A 28,000-nucleotide genomic window follows, 5' to 3' on the forward strand; every position below is an offset into this window, starting at 1 on the left:
ACCCCTATTGATTTTCAGGTTACTAGGTCAAAGGTCAAGGTCACAGTGACAAAAATCGTATTCACACAATGGCTGCCACTACAACGGACAGCCAAATTCATTAGTAGAGATGGAAGTTACGTTTTTTGCAGGTTACCCAAGTGGGACGGCCCGGCCCGTGTCCCTGCCCATCCATAGTACCACCCAGGAGGTGCAGCATGCACTGCATGACCTCTATCCTGGGCATGACCATGCCCAATTTTGTATTTACAAATTGGTTGGTCGTACATTGCTTCCGTTGACTGGTGCCATCAGGGACCTTTATGGCTTCAAGGGAATCGTGTGGCTCCACCTTCAGGTATGTTCTAGTCAGTATATAGATGTAACAGAAAAATGATTTTCCCAAAAAGACAATGGGTTTAAATTATGTACAATTCGTGATATGCCTACTTCAGTAACTGTTTTCACTTTATAATCATATATGTGTATTTACCGGTAATATTTAAATTGTTTGGGGGGAGCATTTAGTCCCCGCTTAGTCTGTCTGTCCGTGTGTCTGTCAATTAATCGTCAGCAGCCTTTACAACCCAATACGATATGGCGATATCGTCTGCGAATCCATCTCCACAGACTGCGAATCCATCTCCACAGACTGCAAATCCATCTCCACAGACTGTAAATCCATCTCCACAGACTGTAAATCCATCTTCACAGACTGCGAATCCATCTCCACAGACTGTAAATCCATCTTCACAGACTGCCCATCCATCTCCACAGACTGTAAATCCATCTTCACAGACTTCCCATCCATCTTCACAGACTAACAACAGTTTTGTTGATGCAGGCACACCAACTGTACAAATGAGACTCAGTTTGGTAAGTTCCAAATTCTTTGCAATGAAGCTTTTTCACAGATAAAAAATTACATTCACTATGCTTGTATTTATTTTGCTGTAAGTTTAAAACAATTAAGATAAAAGATGATTTCATGTACATGTTGTGAAATAAATTTTTACCTTCACATTAAAATTATAGTCTCCTGCCCATATTTAAATATATGTTGCAATGTCAACAGGTGGATAATTTATTCACCAAACAATGATGTTTCATGTTTGTTTGCATGTAAACTTGTTAACAAAATTGAGGATGTTCTGATTATTATCTAACAACGTAGGATAAGGTAGATTACATTTATATAAATTTAGACTGATTTTTAGCACACCTGAGCACATGGTGAGCTTTTGTGATAGCCTTTTGTCCGTCGTGCGTTGTGCGGCGTCAATATTTGCCTTGTAAACACTCTAGAGGCCACATTTATTGTCCAATCTTCCTGAAATTTGGTCAGAAGATTGGTCTCAATGATATCTTGGATGAGTTCGAAAATGGTTATGTTTGCTTGAAACACATGCCTGCCAAAGGGCGGGGCATTTTGCCTTATATGGCTATATATGGCTTTTGTAAATCCACTGTAGAGGCCACATTAATTGTTCGATCTTCATTAAACTTTGTCAGAAGATTCATCCTAAATCTGCCCCTCTTCTCCCACAGTTTCCAAACGCCTATTGGGAATACCATTATTTAGACTAATGCACATTTTTTTCATCCGCAGAACATTAAAATTCCATAACCTTCATGATTAACATCTAATGCATCAAATTGGTATTTTCTGAATTTCAAGACAACTTCTAAATGAGATGTTTGGTCTTTTACCCCAAATGAATTTGATTATTTATATTTAGCAGGGTCATAGAAAAGATTTCAAACTGGGAATGTGTCATTCCCAGTTTGAAAAAGTGACTCTTCTGTCATATTGAAATTCAATTATGTTTATGTCTTAAATAGAGCAGGAGACATTCACAAAGACCAAGATATAGGTATTATTGTTAATGTTGCACTTCCTTTTTAGCTCATCTATTTTTTGAAAAAAAAAAGAGCTATTGTCATCACCTTGGCGTCTGCGTCCGGTTAAGTTTTGCGTTTAGGTCCTCTTTTCTCATAAAGTATCAAAGCTATTGCTTTCATACTTGCAACACTTACTAACTATCATAAGGGGACTGTGCAGGCAAAGTTATGGAACTCTGACTGGCATTTCGACAGAATTATGAGCCCTTTTTAGACTTAGAAAATTGAAAATTTGGTTAAGTTTTGTGTTTAGGTCCACTTTATTTCAAAGTATCAAAGCTATTGCTTTCATACTTGCAACACGTACTAACTATCATAAGGGGACTGTGCAGGCAAAGTTATGTAAATCTGACTGGCATTTTGACCAAATTATGGGCCCTTTATGCTTAGAAAATTGAAAATTTGGTTAAGTTTTGTGTTTTGGTCCACTTTACCCCTAAAGTATCATAGATATTGCTTTCATACTTGGAACACTCGCAAATTATCATAAGGGGACAGTAAAGGACAAGTTGCATAACTCTGGTTGTCATTTTTACGGACTTATGGCCCTTTTTTGACTTAGTAACTTTGAATATATGGCGGCAGCCCGTTATCTTGTCCGGGGCATGATTCTTAAAAGTACTTTAGATATCAAGTTCAAAATTCACAGATGCATAGATCTCAATGAGGGAAGTGAAGTACAACAGAACCACAACTCTTTCTTTCCTACTTTTTGAGTTATTGCCATTTGTTATTTGAAATTCTTAATTTTTTGTGCAGGGTATACGTATCTTTAAAAGTATGAGATATTGACTTGAAACTTTATAGAGGCAAAGATCTCATTGAGGGGAATTGCAGTGGACAATAACAATAACCCTTGTTTACCTACTTTTTGAGTTATTGCCCTTTGTTATTTGAATATTTAATTTTTGTCCGGATAATATCTTTACAAGTAATTGAAATATCGACTTGCAAATTGATATATGTATCGATCTCGTTAGGGAGAAGTGCAGTGCACAAGAATCATAACTCTTGCTTCCCTACTTTTTAAGTTATTGCCCTTTGATTTTTGAATACTTAAATTTTGTTCAGAGCATATCTTTAAAGTATTTGTGATATTGACTTGAAACTTGATAAATGTATAGATCTCATTGCGGGGAAGTGCAGTGCACAGGAACCATAACTATTTGCTCTCATACTTTTTAAGTTATTGCCCATCAGGCGACACATCCGGCTCACAGAGTTCTAGTTATTTGTTTTTTGTTTTCCAGTTTATAATTTCTGTCCAACTTGTTATCCCCCACCATTGGCGGAGGGATATTGTTTTGGCGTTGTCTGTTCGGCACTTTTCTGTCTGGAACCATGTCTTGGAAGTGCTTTGGCGGATTTCATTTAAACTTGGTATGAGTATATATATGGATAAAAGGATGAAGCATGCCAAATGGCATTGTACACCATCTGTTAATAACGGAGTTATGGCCCTTTGTATCTTGACAAAATGATTTTTTGAGTGTCAAATATAACAATTTTGTGTCCAGAAGCATATTGGCAGGGGATATCAATTCAACGAATTTGCTTGTTCTCATGGAAATCTATTGTGATCATCTTTTTTGAGTTGTTATATTGTATTTAATAGGAACTTTATTTCACTGGGTAATGACTGCTTTAAATTTCCTTTTCAGAAAGAATCCTTGATTGCAAACTGTTGCACTGTTTAGTTCCTCTTTTAAAACATTAATGTTAAGGAGTTGTTATGTATCACAATGTTAACGGTTTCAATATGATCCATTATCATATTTTTTGATAAACGTAGATAATTTAAATTACAATTTGATGAAGAAACATTCATTAAGATATGAAGGTGACACAGTTATACACATGATGCCAAATGTATAGTTTGTATACCCTTTAATTGTATACAAAAAAAATGAGAGCAACATATATAAAAGCATATAACATGTACATTAAGTATTCTTTATTTTATGCCTTTGACAGTTATAGTTCTTAAATTTGCATTTGTTACATATATGCTTTTTCAGTGAAACACAACATCATCAAACTCAGCCAGTACACGATATGGTGGAAATACTTGATAGTGAAGATGAGGAACTTCAGATTGCTTTGATAGAGAGCATTGGAAGCTCTGAAGCCACTGTAAATCTACCAGATATTCAGTAAGCTTGTGTTTGCTTATGTGCGCAAAAATTATCAAATACCATATGTGAAAGCCTTAGAAATAGCTATATAGATATTAGCAACTAAAGTTTTTTTGTGGAAAACTTCCATATAGGAACAAAAAACTTTATAAGGTTCTGGAAGAACCTTGTGAACATTTAAGTATTTTAAGCGATACTTGCATTTTAAAACATTTTTATTGTTTGCATTTTTTATACATGTATTTTAAGACATAGGAGCTCAGCGTCGAGAATGTTATTTTATGCCCTCAGTAGGGTGGCATATTATGGCAAGCAGTTCGACGCATTATCCCAATAAACTAGGTTTCTCATGAGAAACCTAGTTTCTTGGGATTATGCGTCGAACCGCTTGCCATAGCATATAGCAGTTGAACTGTCCGTCCGTCCAAAAACTTTAACACTGGCCATAACTTTTGCAATATTGAAGATAGCAACTTGATATTTGCCATGAATCTGTATCTAATAGAGCTGCACATTTTGAGTGGTGAAAGGTCAAGGTCATCCTTCAAGGTCAAAAAACAAAATCCAAAGGAAGTAACAAGCTTTAAAGGGAGATAATTTCTATACCTGCGAAATGATAAATACAAATTTTATTTCAAAGCGGCGCAGTAGAGGGCTTGACTACAGATAAATTATGTCAAACCACTTTCAGATCCTTCAATTTCATTGCAGTAAATGTACATGTATGTGATCATGAAATCTTGCGTTTGCTCTATTATTACATTTCAAAATTGATGGTTTGTCAATAGTGATCTCTTTATATTTAGAACTGATCTTGTCCCTGAAGACAATCTGCAAAGTGTCCTTGAGGCATTCCAGGTGGAAACAGTTGATAAAGAATCTGTAACAAAACTGCTGGTCATGCGCAGTGATGTTTTAAATACTCCCTTGAAAGGCTTGAACAGAAAGAAAATAAACTTCAAATCATCTCTCTATATCAAGTTTTCTGGAGAGATGGGAGAAGATCAGGGAGGTCCAAGGAGAGAGTTTTTTAGGTAAATTATGAGTTCACCTGAGCATAAAGTCTATGGTCAATGTCTATGGTGACAGGCATCAACAGTTGGCTGGCTAACCTCCAGATGCCACAATTATGACCCAGCTTTAATGATACTTGTTTATCTTAACAAAATCTATGTCAAGTTAGAATTTTATTTATCATTAAACATTCACTGAATATACATAAATTTGTCATTTTAGTTCACCTTTTTCACTGTTTGCCTGTTATATTTATACCCCCTTTACGATTGGTAATAGGGGCTATATAGGATTCACTTTGTCGGTCGGTCGGTTGATCATAAATATGAATACAGGGCTCAACATAAACAGTTGTCCGATTGCCCCTGGCAAAGAAAAGTTGGATCTGTTGTTATAAGTTTTTTTATAATCTAGTTGTCCGACCGGGCAAGTGCAAAAAAGAACAAAGAAAAACGTGGGTTTCTGTGGTTAAATAGTACAAATAATCACAAACGATTTGCCTCATGCACGAATTTACCTCTGCGATTGTTGTTTGTGGAAGTCCGAACTAACTACGCATGGTAGGCCTGCATTTCCAAACTTATTTTTAGAAACGCCGTAAATGGCTTGGGATTCCAAACATCGGCTTTCAAATGCTATTGTGTTTAATTTTCATTACTATTCAGTTACAAATAACATCGTTGGTGTTTTCAGTCACAAAAAAAACTACTAAAATTATATAACTATATAAAAACAACAACAAATAGCTTCGGTATATATATATATATATATATATATATATATATATATATATATATATATATATATATATATATATATATCATATTTTGCGACATACATTTTTAACAATCGTTTGCTTTACGTCAATTGACATTTTTGTTACGCCGTTCACGTGTTGTTTACAGTACTGTTAGCAGACAAGAAATGTCTAGTTAAATTAGCTTCGGCTTTACAAGTAACTGTAAGTCTGCAAAATCCAATGAAAAATGCATTTAATTAATTATCAAACATTGGCACAAATCTACATTTAGACTTTAATAAGACTTGAATTGCTGTAATCATTTTGTTAAATGTGCAAAAATAAAAAAGGTTTTGTGGTGTATCATATTGATTTTTATTAAAAAATATGAGGTTTACAGTTAATTTGATATTTCCTGATTGGGCAGTGGCTTTACGTTAAGGGCAAGTAGATTTTCTAAGTAATTGGCCGGCAGGGCAATTTGGTTTTTAGGTTAATGTTGAGCTCATGAATATGGATCTAATGTGATGAAAAACAAGATCACCTATTTTCTCAGATTCTCTTGTGTCTTTACAGATTAGCAATGAAGGCCTTGCAGGACTCAGCGTTCTTTGAGGGACCAGAAAATTCTAAAATATTTTCTCATAACATTTCATTGTTGGAAATGGACCAGTATAAGACCATAGGAAGATTAGTGGCATTGTCTCTGGTCCAGGGTGGGCCTGGCATCCATGTCCTTCACCCTGACCTGTACAACCTAATGGTTGGCAGACCATCAAAGATGGAAGACCTTGAAGAACTGCTACCTGCAGCCACATGTGAAATGTTACAACAGGTATGACTACAAGATGATTTTGAATGAATGTTTCTGTTCATGAAGCAATCAAAGTACTCTTATTGCACTTGTACCCATTATATATCACTTGATTTAACACAATAAAACCAGTGTTTTGTTAAATTTCTTCTCCAATACTGCTTGGTCAAAGTTTGATAACTTTTGCAATATTGAACATACCAACTTGTTATTTACCATGCATGTGTATCTCATGGAGCTGTTTATTTTGAGTGGTGAAAGGTCAAGGTCATCATTCAAGGTCAAAGGTCCAAAAAAAATCAGCACATTAGGGGGCATTGTGTTTCTGACAAACACATCTCTTGTTCTCTTTTAAATGTATAACTGCTTTGGTATTTGGGCCACATGTACAACAAAGTTTGTTCAATTGAACTTTGACCTTGGATGACCCTAATCTTCACTCAGTGACCTTTTCCTTAATGTGTATGATATTTCGAGCCTTTGATTTGAAATTTTAATAAGTTTTACTATATTGATTGCTCAAGATTGGTGACCTTAGATGACCTTTATCTTAACCCAGCGACCTACTTTTGCATTATTAGCTCACCTTAGATTAACAGTTGGCCCACTATAACATTTGACCTACGAATGGGCTTATCAGTTATTTACCGGTCTATAGAAAATGTTCATTCACTGTATGATATTAGGCATTGATTTTTGGTCCTCTATAAGTTATTTTGTGGATCAGAACAGCCCCAGATGAGCGCTTCAGGGTCAGTGGCCCTCTTGTTTCCTGGTGCAATCAAGTAATAAAGTTTCATGGAGTCCAGGTTGAAGAAATTATTGGACTTACATGGAAAATACAGTACAGAGGCCTATTGCAGTCCAATATTAAAGTACAGGACTGTGTGTACAAAGAAATGATATGCCATGGTTTCATTATTACTTTTAGTACATTAATTATTATCATTTATCTTTTTTATAGTTGAGAGATGCTGATGATGAGGATAAGAAGGACCAGTTCCTCTCAAGATATGCTGATCATCTCTTAGATCTTGGCATTCCCAAAGTTTACCATTTGGTGAGGCATGAAAAAGCCAATTTAATTCACATCATCAAGAAGCAATACATTTACTACAGGTAGGTGTCAATGCCAATGACTTAAACATTTGACTGCATTGTTGAAAAGTGAGGTTGTATAATTTCATAAAGGAAACAATACTTTCCATTAATTTGTGCCATGCCATGTTTTCATCAAGGGAAATAAGAAAAGGCAACAAAATTACAATTTCCCTGGATCAACACTTTGAACATTTTTAATTAGGAGAACCTTGGGGCAGTTTATGTATTTCCTTCTTTGAACTTTGTGATGGTGGTGCTGTTTTGGAACCAAGATCATCCGGTCCTCTTTGTCCCATCCTCTCAGTCCTATCTAAATATTTTCTTGAATATCTCTGGAACTCAAACAGATATTGACTTGAAACTTAACACAACATTTTTATGGCTGTTAAACAAATTGGGAGTCCAAATTCCATAACTCTGATTTATATTTTGATGAACTTGTCACCTTTTTCAACTAGGAAAATGTCCCAAAACTGTGTTTACTTTTATTTCTCAGGAGTTGGTCTTGAAACTTCACACAGCTGTGAATGGCTATAAAACAACAGACAAGTCAAGTTCCATAACTTATTCTTCTATTTTGATGAAATTATCTTCCTTTTTCGACTTGGAAAATGTCTCAAAACTGTGTTCTGAAAAATCTCTGACACAAAAACAAATGTTTGCTTGAACTTCTCAAAGTTTTTTATTGCTATAAAACTTGGTGAAAAACTAAATTAAATAACTTAATTTCCATAAATTATCCATTGTTTGGCATAGAAAATGTCACAGAACTTTGTTGTAATGCAATGCATATCAATTTTTCATTTTAGTTAAACTTGTGTTTTGTGTCAAGGCCCTGAAGCGGTGATACAGGGCAACAGATAGCATGCATATTTGGGTATTTAAGCTATTAATTTTATGAAAATAGCACAAACTTATTTGTAGCTCTGGAGGTATTCATCATCTTTAGTGACAGTTCTAGTTTTTTCATTTGTCCATCCAAAAAAGTTACTATAAAATAAAGGTATATTAATGCATTTTAATGCAAATGTATTTTTATGTTCTGTAGGATATCAGGAGAAATATCACAATTTACTACCGGAATGAATGATGTCAACCTTGCATGGGACATGGTCAAATCACACGCAGAGTTATTCGAGCCTTTGTTTTGCTTTCATCCAAAAGAGATCACAGGTGAAGAAATGATACGTTTGTTCAAAATGAACTACAGTTTGGTGGGTTCCAATGACAGGGCCCTTGAAGATGTTTCAGTATTTGGCTGGGAGGCGTTTCTACAGTCTATTGAAGGTAGATAGTGTAGTTCATATTTCATAACATGGGATGAATTTTAAAATAATGCATAAATTCCTTTTAGCTTCAACACTGAAGGCCAAAGATATTTTTGTATATTGTTGAGTCACAAAATTCTTCAAAATTAGAACATTTCATTAAATCTCAGTTTTATTTTTTTTTGGTCACCTGAGCATCAAGTCCTCATGGTAAGCATTTCAGATCCTTCAGTGTATGTTGTTAGCTCGACCATTATATATGAAATATATATAGTGGAGCTATCCTACTCACCCCGGCATTTCCGTTCCCGTTTATTAGTAGCGTGCAAATGTTAAAGTTTGTTTACTTCCCCAAATATTTCCTATGTCCTTTGACATATTGCTTTTATATTTTGCATACTTCTTTACCAACACGACCCCCCCCAATCTTTAAACAAGAGCAGACAACTGTATCAAGCATTTTGACAGAATTATGGCCCCTTTTATACTTAGATAATTGAACATTTTGCTTAAATTGCCATAACTTCTTTATGATCGCATCTGGTTCATACTTTGACAAAACAACACTTACCTGACATACCACAATGCACTCCACCTAAACCATCCCCCATGCCCCACCCCAGAATCCGCCCCCCCCCCAAAAAAAAAAAAAAAATAAATAAAAAATAATTTTCATTTTTATATTTTCATTCAGAATGTTCATATCAACAATATCTAGGCAGGCCTTGAAGAATCCACTCTACCGCTCGCATATGCGAGTGAAGTTGATGGGCGGGCGAGTAAAGTTTGTTAAATACTCGACCGACCGGGCGAGTGCTGTTTTTCAAGTTGAGAAATATCAATTCAGTTCCAGAAATCCTGCCACATCAATACAAATTGCGAGCAATTTTTCGAAAGAACAAAAAATATATTTAGTACACAAAGAAACTGCACTTTCGGTTTGAAACTGAAAAATGACGTAACGGGCACAGTCAAAATAATTCTCGAAATCGGCTGCGCTCTTTTTGTAGGTGTCAGTGCTGTCAGCTAATCGATTTAAAGTGAAAAACACAGTTAAATATATTGGTCATTCCGTGAAAAATAAAATTTCATTTTAATGTAAATATCATTAAAAAAAAATAAAAAAATGGTTAATTGTAATACTTCTTATATTTAATTAAAAATAAAAAGATAAAATAATTATTAATAAACATAATATTTCTTGATCAGAAGCTTTATCAAAAATTTACCATATTGTAACCATTTGTCAAGCGTGTCTTTCAGTAAAAATTCTTCTGAAATATTAAAACTCAGCATGGAAAAGGGTTCTATTTCAAAATATCTTCAAGGTGGTGGAGACAGGGAACAGAAAGAAAGGTCATCCAAACTATAAATATAGATATATTTTTTTTTAATGCAGGGCGAGTAGATGAAAGTGACGGGCGAGTGGATTGTCAGGCCCACTCGACCTGCAGGTCGAGTGGCTGTGGAAAAATTCTTCAAGGCCTGTATCTAGGTCCAGTTTGAATCTGGGTTATATGGGGTCAAAAACTAGGTCCGACTTGAATCTTAAAAAAAGCTAAGTGATTACTGCAAAGGCTATTTTTGTTATGATCGTATACAAATATTTATCTGAATGATATCAAGGTCAAATTTGAATCTGGGTCATGCTGGGCTTAAAACTAGGTTCCAGGGTCAAATCGTAGCAAAACCTTTTGATATTTGGAAAGCTTTATATAGTTACACATTGCTTTGCTCATCAGGTCTGTTGAGCACTATAGGGGCATCATTTCCCTATTGTTTCTTATAATATGCTCTTTTTTTTCAGATGGTGACATTGATGTAACATTATCAGAAGTTATTGCCTTTGTGACGGGGGCTGACTGTTTCCCACCTTGTGGATTTTCGAAGTTGATAGATGTGGACTTCTACACTTGTGAAGGCAGACTTCCATCAGCTTCCACTTGTGCTCTCCAGCTGTGGTTACCAAGAGTCAATAACCCTGATATGATTTCCAAACTTATGTACAGGGCTTTAAAGGAATCATATGGTTTTATGAAAATTTAGGTTATATGGTTTAGTTTGGTGGATGTACATTATTGTGTTGTAAAGGAAGTAACATGTAGGCAGAAAAATAGTTAATGGCTTTTCTGACTGTTCAAAATAAGTGGTAACGGTAGTTTAATCATGCATGTTTTATTTGAAGTAATAGAAACAAGTAATAACATGATCTAGTGTGTTGATTACGTGTAAGGTTTTCTTGATGTGAGTATGCTCCAGGGACATTTGAAATCGTGGCATGTGTGGCTCCAAATGAGATTGATAATAACTAAATAATGTATGTATTGTATATGACATGAGCTGCATCATGTAGTGTTTTTCCCAGGAGGGCAAAGGGGCATGGCGCATTACTTTCAAAAAGGGCATTTTAGCGCGCAGTTTAGGCAAAAAAGGGCAAAAACGTTCCATGTTATTTGCTCCACGAAGCAGTTGTGGAAAAAATAACATATAAACAAGCACATTTAATGGTAATAGATGTATTTAACTTACTATGATTTATATTAATATATTTACCTTGCAATGAACATTTAAGTTCCATGCTGTTTCAATAAACTGTACAGCACGACAAACATAATAAAGCAATATATGCATATGAATCTGATTATACACAGATCCACTAACATATAAATGAAACCATGTTTGTCTTATCCCATTTTCTAACAATAATCTCGACAGATGTTTAAAATAACATTGCGAGTAAATTGATCTCTAACAATATGCAAACACTCGTTTCCGTGACATACATCCACCGAGTAGATTACAAATAAATAAATTATGTTGTTGCTATCTAAAACATTTTTATGCATCGTTGATTATCACAGACATTTCATTTATTCCTTCTTAATGTATAATCTCCATCGTTAGTTCGATCGTTTACAACGTTATTTGCCATTTTTGCCGAGTCACAATTTAATTCTGTATAGTCCGCCATGTTGATAAAATGTCAAATGATGTAAGCGACAGGTGCGCATAGCAACGTTAAATCGTATACGCGATTAGTATTTTGTTAAATTGGTATACGTCTCGGTAATTATTTCAATAATTAGATCTAATTATCTTAAAGACGAAATCGATAAAGAATAAATTTGTTTGTGAATTTAAAAGTAATTATGCGTAAAAAAATATGTTTTGATATAACTGAATAATGCATGCAAAGCACACTTGCCACAAGAATAACATCGAATTTTTCATCAAATGTCTCCGAAGTAATGATTATATCGTGGAGAAGTACACATTGCCGAGCGAAAAGTGCGCTTGGTATAACATAGCCTCCGGCATTATCGATTGATACTGACACGGGGTTATTCACGCATGACTAATTCACAGCTTTGGGGCAGCCAGTAAGACCTAATCGAGCACTGTTATAGATTAAGGAGGCAGTCTACAGTTTTTTAGCCTTATCTGCGCATTGGCCCCGGTCAATTTCCTGAATTTAAGGTGTATGGCCTAAAAGAAATTGTTTTTTGACTCCAGGAGCTGAAATGTAAGTATAAATGGTCAATATTCTAGTAATTTCACATGTTTTTAGTAATTCGAAACTAAATGACCTGAATTTTAGTCAACAACAACAACATGCTGAGTGAGAAGTAAACACATGTACTTTCTGCTTGAAACAGCCGGCATTTGACAGATTTCAACGGTGGGTTTAAATAAGTTAGCAGTGCAAAAAAGTTCAATGGTAATGACCCATTTTGTTTGGGTTAGTTTGAAAGCATTTGCTTTGATAGTGCTAAGCATGTTGTCGACTGTGTGCGTATTCTTACCCGGAAAGTTAAATGTGATTGCCGGGTTTATGTAAAAATGGGGTTTTTATGGGCAATTTCCGAGACCCCCGAAAAGGTCTATTTTACCCCAGATATAAATTTAAAGAGCATTTTCTGCATTGTTTTGTGCTTTATTTTCAAGCTGTTGACGGGCCGCAATGAATATGGTCTGAATATATTTTCAGGTTGTGACTGAAGGCCTTGTTTTGAGGGTGTTTTGCAGACCAGTGCTTGTCGGCCTGGGGATTTTCCAGAAAAACTGTAGACTGCCCCCTTAAGGTAAAAAATGCCAAATTTCACATCCAAGGCAGCATAGTCAAATGTGACATTTTTTGATAAAATATAATCATCAACACCTGAAAACAGTTTTCCCATTCAATTCTGACCAATTTGAGCAGATATATTAACATTTCAGTAGGGGGAGGTAAGCCTGATTTTTGAATAAAACCCTACTTTGCATGACAGTTTAACCACTATACTTATCATAGGTGATTTAAATTTACTTTTCAGAGAGTGAAATCTTCTAAATAGGCATAATAAAATGTGATGCTACAAAATTAAGAGTATTTACTTCACTTTTCTTCAGATTCATCTGTGCTTAAGACCCTGTGACTCATGGCCGCTGCTTTTTTTTCGAGTTTTCCCCCGGATCAGCTTGTAGTGAAACTGGAAGCTGTTCTGGGTGAAAAGAGTGAGTTGGTTGGTCTGTGTTGCCTGTGGACTGGTGAAACAGATAGGTACGGCTATGGTGTGCACCGTGTTGTTGTATCGGGCAAGCGCATCAAGCTAAAAGTCCACCGTCTCAAGTACTATCTGTGTGATCCCGGACACAGTGCACTGCAGCGCAATTTCCATATCTCACACCTCTGCCACAATAAGCTTTGCATTAATATAGAGCATTTATCGTATGAGCCAGTAACTGTTAATAATTCCCGCAAAGTGTGCCTTACAAATGGTCAATGCTCGGGTCACAGGGGCTTCAGGGAATGCTGTCTGTGGTCTGCGGTAAATATACAAGTTAGGTTATTGTTATGTTGCCGTTCGCAGTTTGCATGTACTGTACATCACAAGGTTTTCTGCTTTACACTTTAAGTCCATAGCTATGGTCAGCAGCACTTGTAGATGGCATACTTTCAGAGGCATATAGACCGTCCCGGTACAGGGCTCTGTTTGCGTGCCGCTTTCTAAGGTAGAATTTGACTATTTTGTACCGCACTGAGGCCTTCCTGCGGCTGTCATATTCCCGTCTGCGATCCTTGGCCTTCAGTTGGTTGTATATCATGCTATGTAAACTGATTTCTTTCCCTGTCACCTTTTCTGCCACCTTCATTGATGATTTGCTGGGCCCCAAAGACCTTGTATGAACTGCAGAATGACACAGAGCTGCAAAGTTTCTAGCATAGAATGAAGTTTTGGGGGCATAATGAAACACAGATGCATTTAAGCTCTCACAAGCATTTGTGTTAAAGAGCTTTGCCACTTCTTTCAACCCCGTGGCATCAAATGTTTTATTAATGTTTCCTAAAATAATTTTCTTGTCATTCTCCTGGAGTGCTAGTGGCTCTCCATAGGGCAAATGTTTGTACGAGCTGGTCACTCGATAGGTGCACACTCGTGAGCGTTCCTTGCACATCTTGTGATCTCCGGAGAAGCAATGCATGATGTTTTCTATAGCAAATTTGGCCGATCGAAGAAAAAGCTCATCACTGCAGCTCTGTTTTCGCAGTCTTTCCAGTTCAATGCGCACTCGGCAGCGGAGGCAGCTGGCCAGCTTACGCATGTATTCGTCTTTGTTGTACTTTTTTGGAATGGATTTGATGTCTGACTTTGCGGCACGCACATGTCTTTCGAGAGCTCTCAGCTTGTGAACAAAGCACTTGTAGTGGGTGGCCGTCTGCTTTTTTAAGTGATTTGTTTGCTTTTTAAGCTCATAGTAATCCCGTATAGCCTTTGCCGATTGCGTACCAGAGTCGGTGGTTATTGACCTTACTGCCAAAGGACCATCTTTCACTTTATCCAATGACCTGTGAAGTAATACTCGCTCACTGCTTGCAATCGAGGCCTCAGCTGCAAAGGTTTTTGAGCAGTTATCATGCCTGCAGTACCTTTTTCTGCAATGCTTGTTGGCCATGGCTATGGCAAGTGGGAGTTTTTGACCTGTATTGTGTTCTACCAGGGCCCCAAAGCTTTGTGTAGACTTTTCGCATCCCCCCTGGGGTCGACATGTGTAGGCGACGTCAAATTGGATGTCAACTTCAGGTTCGAAGCCGGCTTTTTTCATGACATTTGCGACATAGTCCTGATTTAGTTCCAATTGTTTGTCGCTCAGTTCTGTTTGTGCTTGTCCCAAGTCATTAAACTTTTTTTGAAATGTTTGCTTGCATGGCGCCTTAATATTAAGCCATGTTAATACAGTAGCTACATCATCCATTCCAATTTTAGATTTTAGCACTGGCATTGCTACTAAATAGTTCAAAAATCCTGCAGGGGGGCCTCTTGCGGTCTGGATTGTGTCCGACATTGGCAATGTTTGCGAATTAAATCCACAGTAACTACATTTTACACAGATGTAGACACACAGACCAGCACGTGTAACTTTCATTTTCATGTTTGGCTTCTTACAACCACTTGCATGTACATCTTTAATAAGTGCCAGCATTTTCTCATTATTCACAATGAAATTTTCATTGCGGTCACACACACAATCTGTTTTTTCTTCCTTTTCAGGTTTAGGTCTGAGAGTGTATGCCAGAGTGTCTGCCTGTGCTAACCCTGCTGTGGTTCTGACGAATTGACTGTCCCTGGCTTCCTTGTCTGTCAGCCGTACCAGTCGTTTAGAAGCTTTCGGCGCCTCGGAACTTGCACTGGAAACTCCAGGTTGGTGTATTTCAGTGGATGTAGTCCATTTTGGCTTGTGTCCCAGCTTAAACTGGGTGGCTTTCTTGCCTCTACTCCTGCGTGTGCTAATATTCCCCGCGCTTTTTCTGTAATTAAAAGGCATTTTCACACTAAGTACAAATGTATGTCCAAAGTAGAAAAATAGATGTTGACTGAATAGCAACTTTCACAAAAATGATACCCTTGCCTATAAAGACTCCCACAAATGAAGGTTTTATCTGCAAAATATCACCAGGTCATTGTTTTGGGGCTCTAATCTTGCTTCAATGGCATCATATTACCATTAGACAAATATTTAGACTAAAAAATGTGAGTGTATTAAGACTTGAAACTTCATGGTCAAATATGGCTATAGGAATTACCTCCCTTGCATTGTAAGCACATCTGCTTTAGAGCTGCAGTCTCTGTTTCTGTGTGCCATAGGCTTAGATATTTATGCAAGTAATACCAAGTTGACTTAAATCAACTATTTATACAACATTTAGTGCCTTTCAAACCATTTAAACCCCTTTATGTGCATCAACTTTGATGAAAAGTGAGTAAAACACACTGATTTTATCGAAAAAATCATCAAAGTCATTTTATTTTTTAACTTTGACCAGTGTTGTGAACAATTTTTTACTCAGGATCAAAGATGAAACTCATTAGGAGTCATTTGTGGCAATATGATTATACCTACATTTCATATCTGTGCAAACTGAGTGATTTTTAGACTTGGGTAGAAAACCAAAAAAATGACCAAAAAGTTGCGTGAAAATGCCGCCTCTGATATGCTCACTAAAAATAGTACATTGTAGTTATTTCACAAAGAAAACCACCCAGTTTCATCCAGAATTGACTGAAGTATACAAATAATTCAAATTTAGATGGGTTTACAACTTTTGACTGCTATCTTAAGGAGGCAGTCTACAGTTTTTTAGCCTTATCTGCGCATTGGCCCCGGTCAATTTCCTGAATTTAAGGTGTATGGCCTAAAAGAAATTGTTTTTGACTCCAGGAGCTGAAATGTAAGTATAAATGGTCAATATTCTAGTAATTTCACATGTTTTTAGTAATTCGAAACTAAATGACCTGAATTTTAGTCAACAACAACAACATGCTGAGTGAGAAGTAAACACATGTACTTTCTGCTTGAAACAGCCGGCATTTGACAGATTTCAACGGTGGGTTTAAATAAGTTAGCAGTGCAAAAAAGTTCAATGGTAATGACCCATTTTGTTTGGGTTAGTTTGAAAGCATTTGCTTTGATAGTGCTAAGCATGTTGTCGACTGTGTGCGTATTCTTACCCGGAAAGTTAAATGTGATTGCCGGGTTTATGTAAAAATGGGGTTTTTATGGGCAATTTCCGAGACCCCCGAAAAGGTCTATTTTACCCCAGATATAAATTTAAAGAGCATTTTCTGCATTGTTTTGTGCTTTATTTTCAAGCTGTTGACGGGCCGCAATGAATATGGTCTGAATATATTTTCAGGTTGTGACTGAAGGCCTTGTTTTGAGGGTGTTTTGCAGACCAGTGCTTGTCGGCCTGGGGATTTTCCAGAAAAACTGTAGACTGCCCCCTTAAGGTAAAAAATGCCAAATTTCACATCCAAGACAGCATAGTCAAATGTGACATTTTTTGATAAAATATAATCATCAACACCTGAAAACAGTTTTCCCATTCAATTCTGACCAATTTGAGCAGAGATATTAACATTTCAGTAGGGGGAGGTAAGCCTGATTTTTGAATAAAACCCTACTTTGCATGACAGTTTAACCACTATACTTATCATAGGTGATTTAAATTTACTTTTCAGAGAGTGAAATCTTCTAAATAGGCATAATAAAATGTGATGCTACAAAATTAAGAGTATTTACTTCACTTTTCTTCAGATTCATCTGTGCTTAAGACCCTGTGACTCATGGCCGCTGCTTTTTTTTCGAGTTTTCCCCCGGATCAGCTTGTAGTGAAACTGGAAGCTGTTCTGGGTGAAAAGAGTGAGTTGGTTGGTCTGTGTTGCCTGTGGACTGGTGAAACAGATAGGTACGGCTATGGTGTGCACCGTGTTGTTGTATCGGGCAAGCGCATCAAGCTAAAAGTCCACCGTCTCAAGTACTATCTGTGTGATCCCGGACACAGTGCACCGCAGCGCAATTTCCATATCTCACACCTCTGCCACAATAAGCTTTGCATTAATATAGAGCATTTATCGTATGAGCCAGTAACTGTTAATAATTCCCGCAAAGTGTGCCTTACAAATGGTCAATGCTCGGGTCACAGGGGCTTCAGGGAATGCTGTCTGTGGTCTGCGGTAAATATACAAGTTAGGTTATTGTTATGTTGCCGTTCGCAGTTTGCATGTACTGTACATCACAAGGTTTTCTGCTTTACACTTTAAGTCCATAGCTATGGTCAGCAGCACTTGTAGATGGCATACTTTCAGAGGCATATAGACCGTCCCGGTACAGGGCTCTGTTTGCGTGCCGCTTTCTAAGGTAGAATTTGACTATTTTGTACCGCACTGAGGCCTTCCTGCGGCTGTCATATTCCCGTCTGCGATCCTTGGCCTTCAGTTGGTTGTATATCATGCTATGTAAACTGATTTCTTTCCCTGTCACCTTTTCTGCCACCTTCATTGATGATTTGCTGGGCCCCAAAGACCTTGTATGAACTGCAGAATGACACAGAGCTGCAAAGTTTCTAGCATAGAATGAAGTTTTGGGGGCATAATGAAACACAGATGCATTTAAGCTCTCACAAGCATTTGTGTTAAAGAGCTTTGCCACTTCTTTCAACCCCGTGGCATCAAATGTTTTATTAATGTTTCCTAAAATAATTTTCTTGTCACTCTCCTGGAGTGCTAGTGGCTCTCCATAGGGCAAATGTTTGTACGAGCTGGTCACTCGATAGGTGCACACTCGTGAGCGTTCCTTGCACATCTTGTGATCTCCGGAGAAGCAATGCATGATGTTTTCTATAGCAAATTTGGCCGATCGAAGAAAAAGCTCATCACTGCAGCTCTGTTTTCGCAGTCTTTCCAGTTCAATGCGCACTCGGCAGCGGAGGCAGCTGGCCAGCTTACGCATGTATTCGTCTTTGTTGTACTTTTTTGGAATGGATTTGATGTCTGACTTTGCGGCACGCACATGTCTTTCGAGAGCTCTCAGCTTGTGAACAAAGCACTTGTAGTGGGTGGCCGTCTGCTTTTTTAAGTGATTTGTTTGCTTTTTAAGCTCATAGTAATCCCGTATAGCCTTTGCCGATTGCGTACCAGAGTCGGTGGTTATTGACCTTACTGCCAAAGGACCATCTTTCACTTTATCCAATGACCTGTGAAGTAATACTCGCTCACTGCTTGCAATCGAGGCCTCAGCTGCAAAGGTTTTTGAGCAGTTATCATGCCTGCAGTACCTTTTTCTGCAATGCTTGTTGGCCATGGCTATGGCAAGTGGGAGTTTTTGACCTGTATTGTGTTCTACCAGGGCCCCAAAGCTTTGTGTAGACTTTTCGCATCCCCCCTGGGGTCGACATGTGTAGGCGACGTCAAATTGGATGTCAACTTCAGGTTCGAAGCCGGCTTTTTTCATGACATTTGCGACATAGTCCTGATTTAGTTCCAATTGTTTGTCGCTCAGTTCTGTTTGTGCTTGTCCCAAGTCATTAAACTTTTTTTGAAATGTTTGCTTGCATGGCGCCTTAATATTAAGCCATGTTAATACAGTAGCTACATCATCCATTCCAATTTTAGATTTTAGCACTGGCATTGCTACTAAATAGTTCAAAAATCCTGCAGGGGGGCCTCTTGCGGTCTGGATTGTGTCCGACATTGGCAATGTTTGCGAATTAAATCCACAGTAACTACATTTTACACAGATGTAGACACACAGACCAGCACGTGTAACTTTCATTTTCATGTTTGGCTTCTTACAACCACTTGCATGTACATCTTTAATAAGTGCCAGCATTTTCTCATTATTCACAATGAAATTTTCATTGCGGTCACACACACAATCTGTTTTTTCTTCCTTTTCAGGTTTAGGTCTGAGAGTGTATGCCAGAGTGTCTGCCTGTGCTAACCCTGCTGTGGTTCTGACGAATTGACTGTCCCTGGCTTCCTTGTCTGTCAGCCGTACCAGTCGTTTAGAAGCTTTCGGCGCCTCGGAACTTGCACTGGAAACTCCAGGTTGGTGTATTTCAGTGGATGTAGTCCATTTTGGCTTGTGTCCCAGCTTAAACTGGGTGGCTTTCTTGCCTCTACTCCTGCGTGTGCTAATATTCCCCGCGCTTTTTCTGTAATTAAAAGGCATTTTCACACTAAGTACAAATGTATGTCCAAAGTAGAAAAATAGATGTTGACTGAATAGCAACTTTCACAAAAATGATACCCTGGCCTATAAAGACTCCCACAAATGAAGGTTTTATCTGCAAAATATCACCAGGTCATTGTTTTGGGGCTCTAATCTTGCTTCAATGGCATCATATTACCATTAGACAAATATTTAGACTAAAAAATGTGAGTGTATTAAGACTTGGAACTTCATGGTCAAATATGGCTATAGGAATTACCTCCCTTGCATTGTAAGCACATCTGCTTTAGAGCTGCAGTCTCTGTTTCTGTGTGCCATAGGCTTAGATATTTATGCAAGTAATACCAAGTTGACTTAAATCAACTATTTATACAACATTTAGTGCCTTTCAAACCATTTAAACCCCTTTATGTGCATCAACTTTGATGAAAAGTGAGTAAAACACACTGATTTTATCGAAAAAATCATCAAAGTCATTTTATTTTTTAACTTTGACCAGTGTTGTGAACAATTTTTTACTCAGGATCAAAGATGAAACTCATTAGGAGTCATTTGTGGCAATATGATTATACCTACATTTCATATCTGTGCAAACTGAGTGATTTTTAGACTTGGGTAGAAAACCAAAAAAATGACCAAAAAGTTGCGTGAAAATGCCGCCTCTGATATGCTCACTAAAAATAGTACATTGTAGTTATTTCACAAAGAAAACCACCCAGTTTCATCCAGAATTGACTGAAGTATACAAATAATTCAAATTTAGATGGGTTTAAAACTTTTGACTGCTATCTTAAGGAGGCAGTCTACAGTTTTTTAGCCTTATCTGCGCATTGGCCCCGGTCAATTTCCTGAATTTAAGGTGTATGGCCTAAAAGAAATTGTTTTTGACTCCAGGAGCTGAAATGTAAGTATAAATGATCAATATTCTAGTAATTTCACATGTTTTTAGTAATTCGAAACTAAATGACCTGAATTTTAGTCAACAACAACAACATGCTGAGTGAGAAGTAAACACATGTACTTTCTGCTTGAAACAGCCGGCATTTGACAGATTTCAACGGTGGGTTTAAATAAGTTAGCAGTGCAAAAAAGTTCAATGGTAATGACCCATTTTGTTTGGGTTAGTTTGAAAGCATTTGCTTTGATAGTGCTAAGCATGTTGTCGACTGTGTGCGTATTCTTACCCGGAAAGTTAAATGTGATTGCCGGGTTTATGTAAAAATGGGGTTTTTATGGGCAATTTCCGAGACCCCCGAAAAGGTCTATTTTACCCCAGATATAAATTTAAAGAGCATTTTCTGCATTGTTTTGTGCTTTATTTTCAAGCTGTTGACGGGCCGCAATGAATATGGTCTGAATATATTTTCAGGTTGTGACTGAAGGCCTTGTTTTGAGGGTGTTTTGCAGACCAGTGCTTGTCGGCCTGGGGATTTTCCAGAAAAACTGTAGACTGCCCCCTTAAATCTGCTCAATTAAATATAGTCGATTAGACGTTGACGCCTCTCGAGTAAATCAAGCACAGTCGGAGCGTCACAGACAATCAGAAGAACAGAACAGAACAACTCTTTATTTTCACCCAAGTATACAAGGTATACAATAAGGGCAACATGACAAAAACAGGTTTTAACAGTATTATCCGGTTCAAGTTGATCAGCTATAGCATGCATAATGTAAACATATAATACAATACTATAATACACAATACAAAGGGAAACTATTAAGTGGAGTGTTCAAACACAATCAATTTTAACTAGTTTGTTGGGAGGGGGGGGGGGAGTGGATATGTCTTTACATGTATATATACAATAGTTATATATCGAGATGACGAATCCGGCAGACAATGATGAAAACAGAAAATGGGAAGTCTTTTTTAGGTATTGGGCTTTATAAGTAGATTTAATTCAATGTCAATCACTAGTAGTCGTAGTCAGGTGTAACCTGAGTTTATTTTTCGAGAGAGAGAGAGAAAAGTCCACAGTTGCGATATTTGAATAATATGTACACTATACATAATAAACAATTTACATACACAGAGCAATGCAATACAACACAGATTTTATACTGTATATTGTCGGGAGGCATATTAGCAAAATAACATTTGCTGTGAATAGCAATTAACACCGACATTTATGGATAGCTTTCATTTTATTTACATTAGCTATTTTTATTATGTACATTTTTATCCGATGTTGGCAAACATACAGTTTGATTCTAAGAAAAAAAAGGATAACTTAAATACAGCCGCAAAAACATAAACATAGAAAGGCAGTATAGTAGCGTATAGCCCGTTCCGGGAATAATTGATTTGTTCGTTCGCGCTTTAGAGTAACGAGTGCAAAAAAAGAACACCTGAAGACGAACTCGTGACAGCAATTATCGGATAAAATTAAGCTAAAGGATGGAACGTACCGTTAAAGCGCCAGGTAAGCACGTAATTTATTTATTAACTAAGCTTAGTAAGTAAATTGGTGTACGGTATCATTTAATAGTCTACTATTTAACTGTCTTTGTTAAGCAGATAAAGAAATTATCTCCCTTGAAGTTGACATAAAGATAAAACAATGAAATAAATAAACGATAAAGAATCCGTTACTGGAGAAGCAATACGGAACAACAATAAACATATAATACATTGTTAATGGTTGTCATTTGTCAACTTGGGAAGATCAGGAGGCATTGGGTTGGACATATAATGCGACAAGAATACATGTATGATAGTAATGGGATGAAATGGTAGTGGAGTGGTGTGACATTACTGTTGTTTAAAACTTTGAAGGATTATGTTTAAGAATTTGCACACTTCTTTAAGTTGTGTTGTTGAAGTTGTTGATAGAACTGTTTTAAGAGTAAGGTTTGAAGTTGGTGTGTTGAATACACTTAAATACTGTTCTCTTTGTGTTTGAAGGTAGGGACAAAATAAAATGTAGTGTTCTTCACTTCCAACCTGGTCATTTGTACATTTTGTGCATTTTCTTTTAGCATATGGGGTGCCATCGTATCTACCTGTTTCGACTGGGAGGTTATGGTTAGCTGTTCTGATTTTGAACAGGCTACTTCGCTCACGCTGAGGCAAAAGTTTAAGGTATTTTTCCAGTTCAAGGTTCTCTTTGAATATTCTATATGTTCTGGTTTTGTTTGAGGTAGTGAGACTGTTTTGCCATGTAGCTTTATATTGCTCTATTAATTTGTTTTTAATGATTTTATTTGTTTTTATAGTAGTATTCAATTGGTGTTGGTTGTGCCATAAGTCTATAAAACCTGTTGCATTGAGAATTTCTTTTATTTTATTTATCCATTTGAAGTTATTGTCAGGGAGAATCATCATATAGTTATATATCTGCGCTGCAAACTTATTTTGTTTCCCGTTAAGTATTCTAGTCCAGAAAGATATCATTTTTGCTTGAATTGTAATTGATATTGGGTACCTTCCAAGCTCTCCGTGTAAGAAAGATATAGGTGTTGAAGTTTTAGCATATGTGATTTTTCTTAAAAATTTATTGTGGATTCTTTCAAGTATATCAATGTTTTCGTATCCAAATATTTCAGATCCGTAGGTCAGAATAGGGAGCACAGTGTGGTCAAACAGCTTTATAATGAGGTCGATTGGGAGGCTGGCATTGTTTGCCCTTGTGAAAAGTAAGTGCATGGCTTTGGTTGCTTGTTCTGCTATATGTTTGCGTGCTTTAAGAAATGATCCATTGCTTGAGAAAGTGAGACCAAGATAATGATAGTTGTCTGTTATCTCAATAGGTGTATTACCAATGTAAAAATTGAAGTTTTGTAATTGTCTTGCTCCGAATATTAATATTTTAGTTTTGTTATAATTAATATTAAGGTGCCAGTTGTTGCAATATTCATGGAAAGTGTTAAGGCTATTCTGGAAGTCATTTTGGCAATCGGAAAGTAATATAGTGTCATCAGCATAGAGTAAAATAAGGAGTTTAAGCCACAATGTTAGGTCTAAGGGGTCGTTTAACTCTACACCGACAGAACCATTCAGATTTAAAGATGATTGCATATCATTCAGGAACAAAGAAAACAGAAGTGGGGAAAGGTTTTCTCCTTGTCTGACTCCAATTTCTGAAATAAATGTAGGAGAGACAGTGCCATTGTGTGAGATACAGGATTTAATATTACTATACATGCTAAAAATGATGTTAAAAAATTTACCGTTTATTGAGGTTTTTAGAAGCTTGTGCCAGAGGCCTACTCTCCATACCTTATCGAACGCCTGCGAGAAATCAATAAATGCACAATAGAGTTTTTGTTTCCGTTTTTTTAGTATTTCTATTAGAGAGTGTAGTGTAAAAATATGGTCGCTGCAAGAATAACCTTTTCTGAATCCTGCTTGGTTTTCATCTAGAAGATTGTTGTTTTCCAAGAATTGAGTTAATCTTTGATTTAGTACAGAGGTGAACAGTTTTCCAAGACAGCTTAATATTGTTATTGGTCGATAGTTATTGGGATCTTTAGAATCACCTTTGTTTTTGAAAATTGGGATGATAGTACCTTCAAGCCATGTTTGGGGAATAATTCCAGTATCAATAATACAGTTAAACAGTTTGCAATAAAGGGGTAGTAGGATTTCTTTGGTTGATTTAATATATTCATTAAGAATGTTATCTGAAGGGCTTGAGGCTTTAGAGTTTTTTAGGTTATTTATGCATTTAATTATTTCATGTTCAGTGAGTGGCGCGTTTAGGTACATATTTGAGTCATTCGTGGTGTGTATATCATTTTCGAAACGGTCATCATCAATTGTATTTGTATTTATGATCTTGAAATGCTCGTAGAATTCATCAATGGAGGGTGCCTTATTTAGTTTGGTTTTAGGTTTCAATGAGTTCAAAAATTTCCAGTAATTTTTTGGGTTTGTTTCATTTAATGCTCTAAGTTTGGAAGAAGTGTTTTCATTATGTTTATTAATGAATATATTCATTGTTCTTTTGTATTGCTTACTTGCGTTTTTTAATCTTAATTTGTTCTCATTATTTTTATTTTTTGTATATTCGTCTTTAGCATTATGGTAGTTTTGTCTTGCTTGAAAACATTTTGGTCCGAACCAGGGTTTGTTGTTTGGCCTATTTACTATATGCTTGTTTCTAAATTTTTCAGGGAACGTTTGAAGTGCTGTGTTGTGAAAAATGGACTGTAGTTCGCTGGTTATAAATTCAACTGTTTCCTTGGATTGAGGGTAGGTGTTAAGTTGTGATATTAGATTGTTTATGTCTGCCATATTTATGTTTTGCTTAAAATTGTTTTCCATACCTTGTTTCCAGGCAGGATGATGAAAGGCTAATTTAGTGTCTTGTTTTGGCATTTGGTTGTTCAATATTCTAAAGGTCCATGTAAGAGCGCTGTGTCCATCAGAGAATAAGGGATCTGTTTCAATAATCTCAAATGAGGTAATGTTTGTGAAGCAATCGGCTGTTGCAATGACATAATCAATGACAGACTTATCTCGAAAAGTGAGGGCACCTGAATTTTTATCTGTGTATAGTCTACCATTGAGGAAAAAAATGTTACAGTTTTTACAGATATCGAGCATTCGGAACCCATGCATATTTGTTTTTTTGTCTAGGGAAACCCTTGTGAGTGGAATTGAAAGATTTTCCAGGATAACACATTTATCAAGTTGTTGTTGAATTTCTTCGTCAATATCAAACAGGTTGTTAAGGTGTGGGTCAGAGCGTATAAAATCCTTCATTGAACCTGTTCGAGCATTTGTATCGCCAGCTATGCAAACATATTTAAAGTTACTGCATTTGTCATTGATTTCATTTTCCAAAACGTTAAACAAGTCTTCATTAAAAAACCTTGAATTTTCTGGTGGCAAATACAGTGCACCTAGTAAGATATCTTCATCTAAATTGAATAAGCTTTTGGATATAGAAACCCAGAGTATGTATTCCGAGTTATTTGGGACAGCGTGAACATATTGGCTAATATTGTCTTTTATATATATATACCAATGCCTCCTGATTTTCTTCTATAATTTTGCATCCTGTGTTTGGATATTAAATGGAAGCCATTAAGATCAACAATGTCATATTCATCAAGATGTGTTTCTGAAATGCAAAACAAGTCATACATATTTACAAAGTCAACAAATTCAGGGTAATTTAAACGTTTTTTTAGGCCACTTACATTCAGACAACATAATTTTAAGTTTGTTTCTGATTTCAGGTTACGCAGAGCGCCTCTCCCCCCTTGGGCCTATTTGTGAGAGTTTGAGGGATTTGCACAGCTCGTGTTCAGGGGATCCAAATGAACATCGTTTTCATTAGTGTTTGTGTGAGCAGTTTGGAGAGTTCTGGAATTAACACCTGCTGCAGATCGATCAGTGTTTGTTTGGGTGTTCTTTGACTTTGATGTCCATGGGCGCTGGAAAGCGGATTCCCCCGAGGCAGACGATCTTTGGTTTATCGGGGCGTGTGTGCGTCTTCTTGCTGGAGCAGGAGATTCAGATTGAGGACGCCTGGAAATGTGTGTATGTCCATTTGACGAGGAGGTTATTTTGTTGGTGTGGATTTCCTGGACTGTTGGATTTGGGGCTCCTTCATAGTGCTCTATGGACTGTGTATTGTGGATTTGACTGTGCTGCGTGACTTGTGGAGTGGGCACCTCATCGCCAGAAGCGGGCTTATGGTTTCCTTCAAATTGTTGGGATTTTGAACTAAGTGATTTTGGACTATAGTTGCTGTTTGGAGAATAGTTGTGCTGCGTGGCATGTGGAATGGACGTCTCATTGCCATAAACAGATTTGTGGTTCACTTCGTATTGGTGGGGTTTCAAACTAAGTGATTGGTGACTATAGTTGCCGTTTGGAGAATGGTGGACATTGGTCGTGATTCTGTCGCTATTTAGGACTTGGCTCCAATCAGGGAACATGTCTGCCACGACACGACCATCTGCCACTATCTTTGCTGGGAAGACAATGCTTATTTTGCTCTTTGGATGCATACCACGGAGTCTTTTGAGCTCTGGCCACAGAGTTTTGCGAGCATTTACAATCTCTTTTGGGAAGTCTCTATTTATGTGAAAATTTGTATTTCTTAATTTATTTGCATTTGCCAATATAAGCTCTGTGTCTCTAAAGTCAAGGAAATAAACGATGATAGCTCTTGTAGAATTTGAGCGGAATCTACCTAGCCTGTGTGCTCTAGGGATTGCAGGGCATGGGTCAATTTGGAGTTTGTCTTTCAGGAACCTGGCAATTAAAGAATGGCAGTCTTCACCTTTCATTTCATCTATGCCACCTATAATTAGGTTATTTCTCCGGCTTCTTGCTTCTAAATCAATTGACTTATATTCGAGTAATTTCAGTCTCACATCATGTTGGTATACTGAATTTTCTATAGATTTCACTTGGTTGTGTAAGCTCAGACAGTCATCAACTTTCTGTTCAATACTGCTCATCCGTGCAAACATTACACACAGTTTATCATCAGTATTTAGGCTTCCATATTCATGTTGTGATATTGAATGCTCCTCACCTTGAGTACTTTGACTGCCCGTGTTTACTCGTGCCCGTTTTCTTGAGTCGGCCATTCCTTTGTTTGCTAGAACGTTAAACTGGTTTTCTGTCACAAACACGTCATACTCACTGTTATTGTACAAGTTTTTATTGCTTGAATGATCCATTGTTGCACATCTTATTTAATGCTATTAAAATATTATAAAACGTTTGTCTTGGTTGTATATGTTTTTAATTTAAATTTTTTCACAGCAGAGAAAAAAAATGTCGACCATCTTGACCGGAAGTAGAACTAACTCTAAATCAAGGAAGCTGATTTTGCGGACCAAGTTAGATCGTAAGGCAAATTTCGTGGCGAAATTTGCCTTTGAAAAAAAGGGCGCGTGGCGAAATTTGCCTTTAAAAAGGGCAGCGTGGCGATCCGGGGGGGCGGCGTGGCTTTTCGCCACGCTAAAATGGCCTGGGAAAAACACTATCATGCAAAAATCAGTCTTGTGCCAAATGCAACCAGCATAATTCCAGCTACCCTGTCTGCATATGAGACAATGAATCCTAGTGTGACTTCATAGCAGACTGGGTAGC

The 28,000-nt window shown here is 37.0% G+C and overlaps 3 protein-coding genes and 1 long non-coding RNA gene across 4 annotated transcripts; 3 read left to right on the forward strand and 1 right to left on the reverse strand.

Annotated features, from left to right (window-relative positions):
• The first annotated feature begins 3,936 nt into the window (after nt 1-3,936).
• LOC127864579 (G2/M phase-specific E3 ubiquitin-protein ligase-like) lies at nt 3,937-7,706 on the forward strand. Its single transcript, XM_052404322.1, has 4 exons — nt 3,937-4,034; nt 4,823-5,050; nt 6,346-6,604; nt 7,548-7,706. Exons 1-4 carry the CDS (start codon nt 3,937-3,939, stop codon nt 7,704-7,706), a joined length of 744 nt encoding a protein of 247 aa, XP_052260282.1.
• Nucleotides 7,707-8,877: 1,171 nt separating this feature from the next.
• LOC127862601 (G2/M phase-specific E3 ubiquitin-protein ligase-like) lies at nt 8,878-11,085 on the forward strand. Its single transcript, XM_052401797.1, has 2 exons — nt 8,878-8,971; nt 10,760-11,085. Exons 1-2 carry the CDS (start codon nt 8,884-8,886, stop codon nt 10,996-10,998), a joined length of 327 nt encoding a protein of 108 aa, XP_052257757.1. The 5' UTR covers nt 8,878-8,883; the 3' UTR covers nt 10,999-11,085.
• A 2,905-nt stretch (nt 11,086-13,990) lies between these two features.
• Nucleotides 13,991-17,768, reverse strand: LOC127864587 (uncharacterized). The gene is made up of 3 exons (XM_052404333.1): nt 17,512-17,768; nt 14,049-15,739; nt 13,991-14,016 (listed from the first exon to the last, which is right to left on the reverse strand). The coding sequence occupies exons 2-3, from the start codon at nt 15,412-15,414 to the stop codon at nt 13,991-13,993; spliced, it is 1,392 nt and encodes a 463-aa protein (XP_052260293.1). The 5' UTR covers nt 15,415-15,739; nt 17,512-17,768.
• A 5,697-nt stretch (nt 17,769-23,465) lies between these two features.
• On the forward strand, nt 23,466-27,629 carry LOC127862609 (uncharacterized). Its single transcript, XR_008040703.1, has 3 exons — nt 23,466-23,577; nt 25,057-25,135; nt 26,128-27,629. It is a non-coding gene; the product is annotated as an uncharacterized LOC127862609 (long non-coding RNA).
• The last annotated feature ends 371 nt before the right edge of the window (nt 27,630-28,000 follow it).

Source organism: Dreissena polymorpha, chromosome 1 (assembly GCF_020536995.1).
Source record: "Dreissena polymorpha isolate Duluth1 chromosome 1, UMN_Dpol_1.0, whole genome shotgun sequence".
In the NCBI taxonomy this organism is placed as follows: domain Eukaryota; kingdom Metazoa; phylum Mollusca; class Bivalvia; order Myida; family Dreissenidae; genus Dreissena; species Dreissena polymorpha.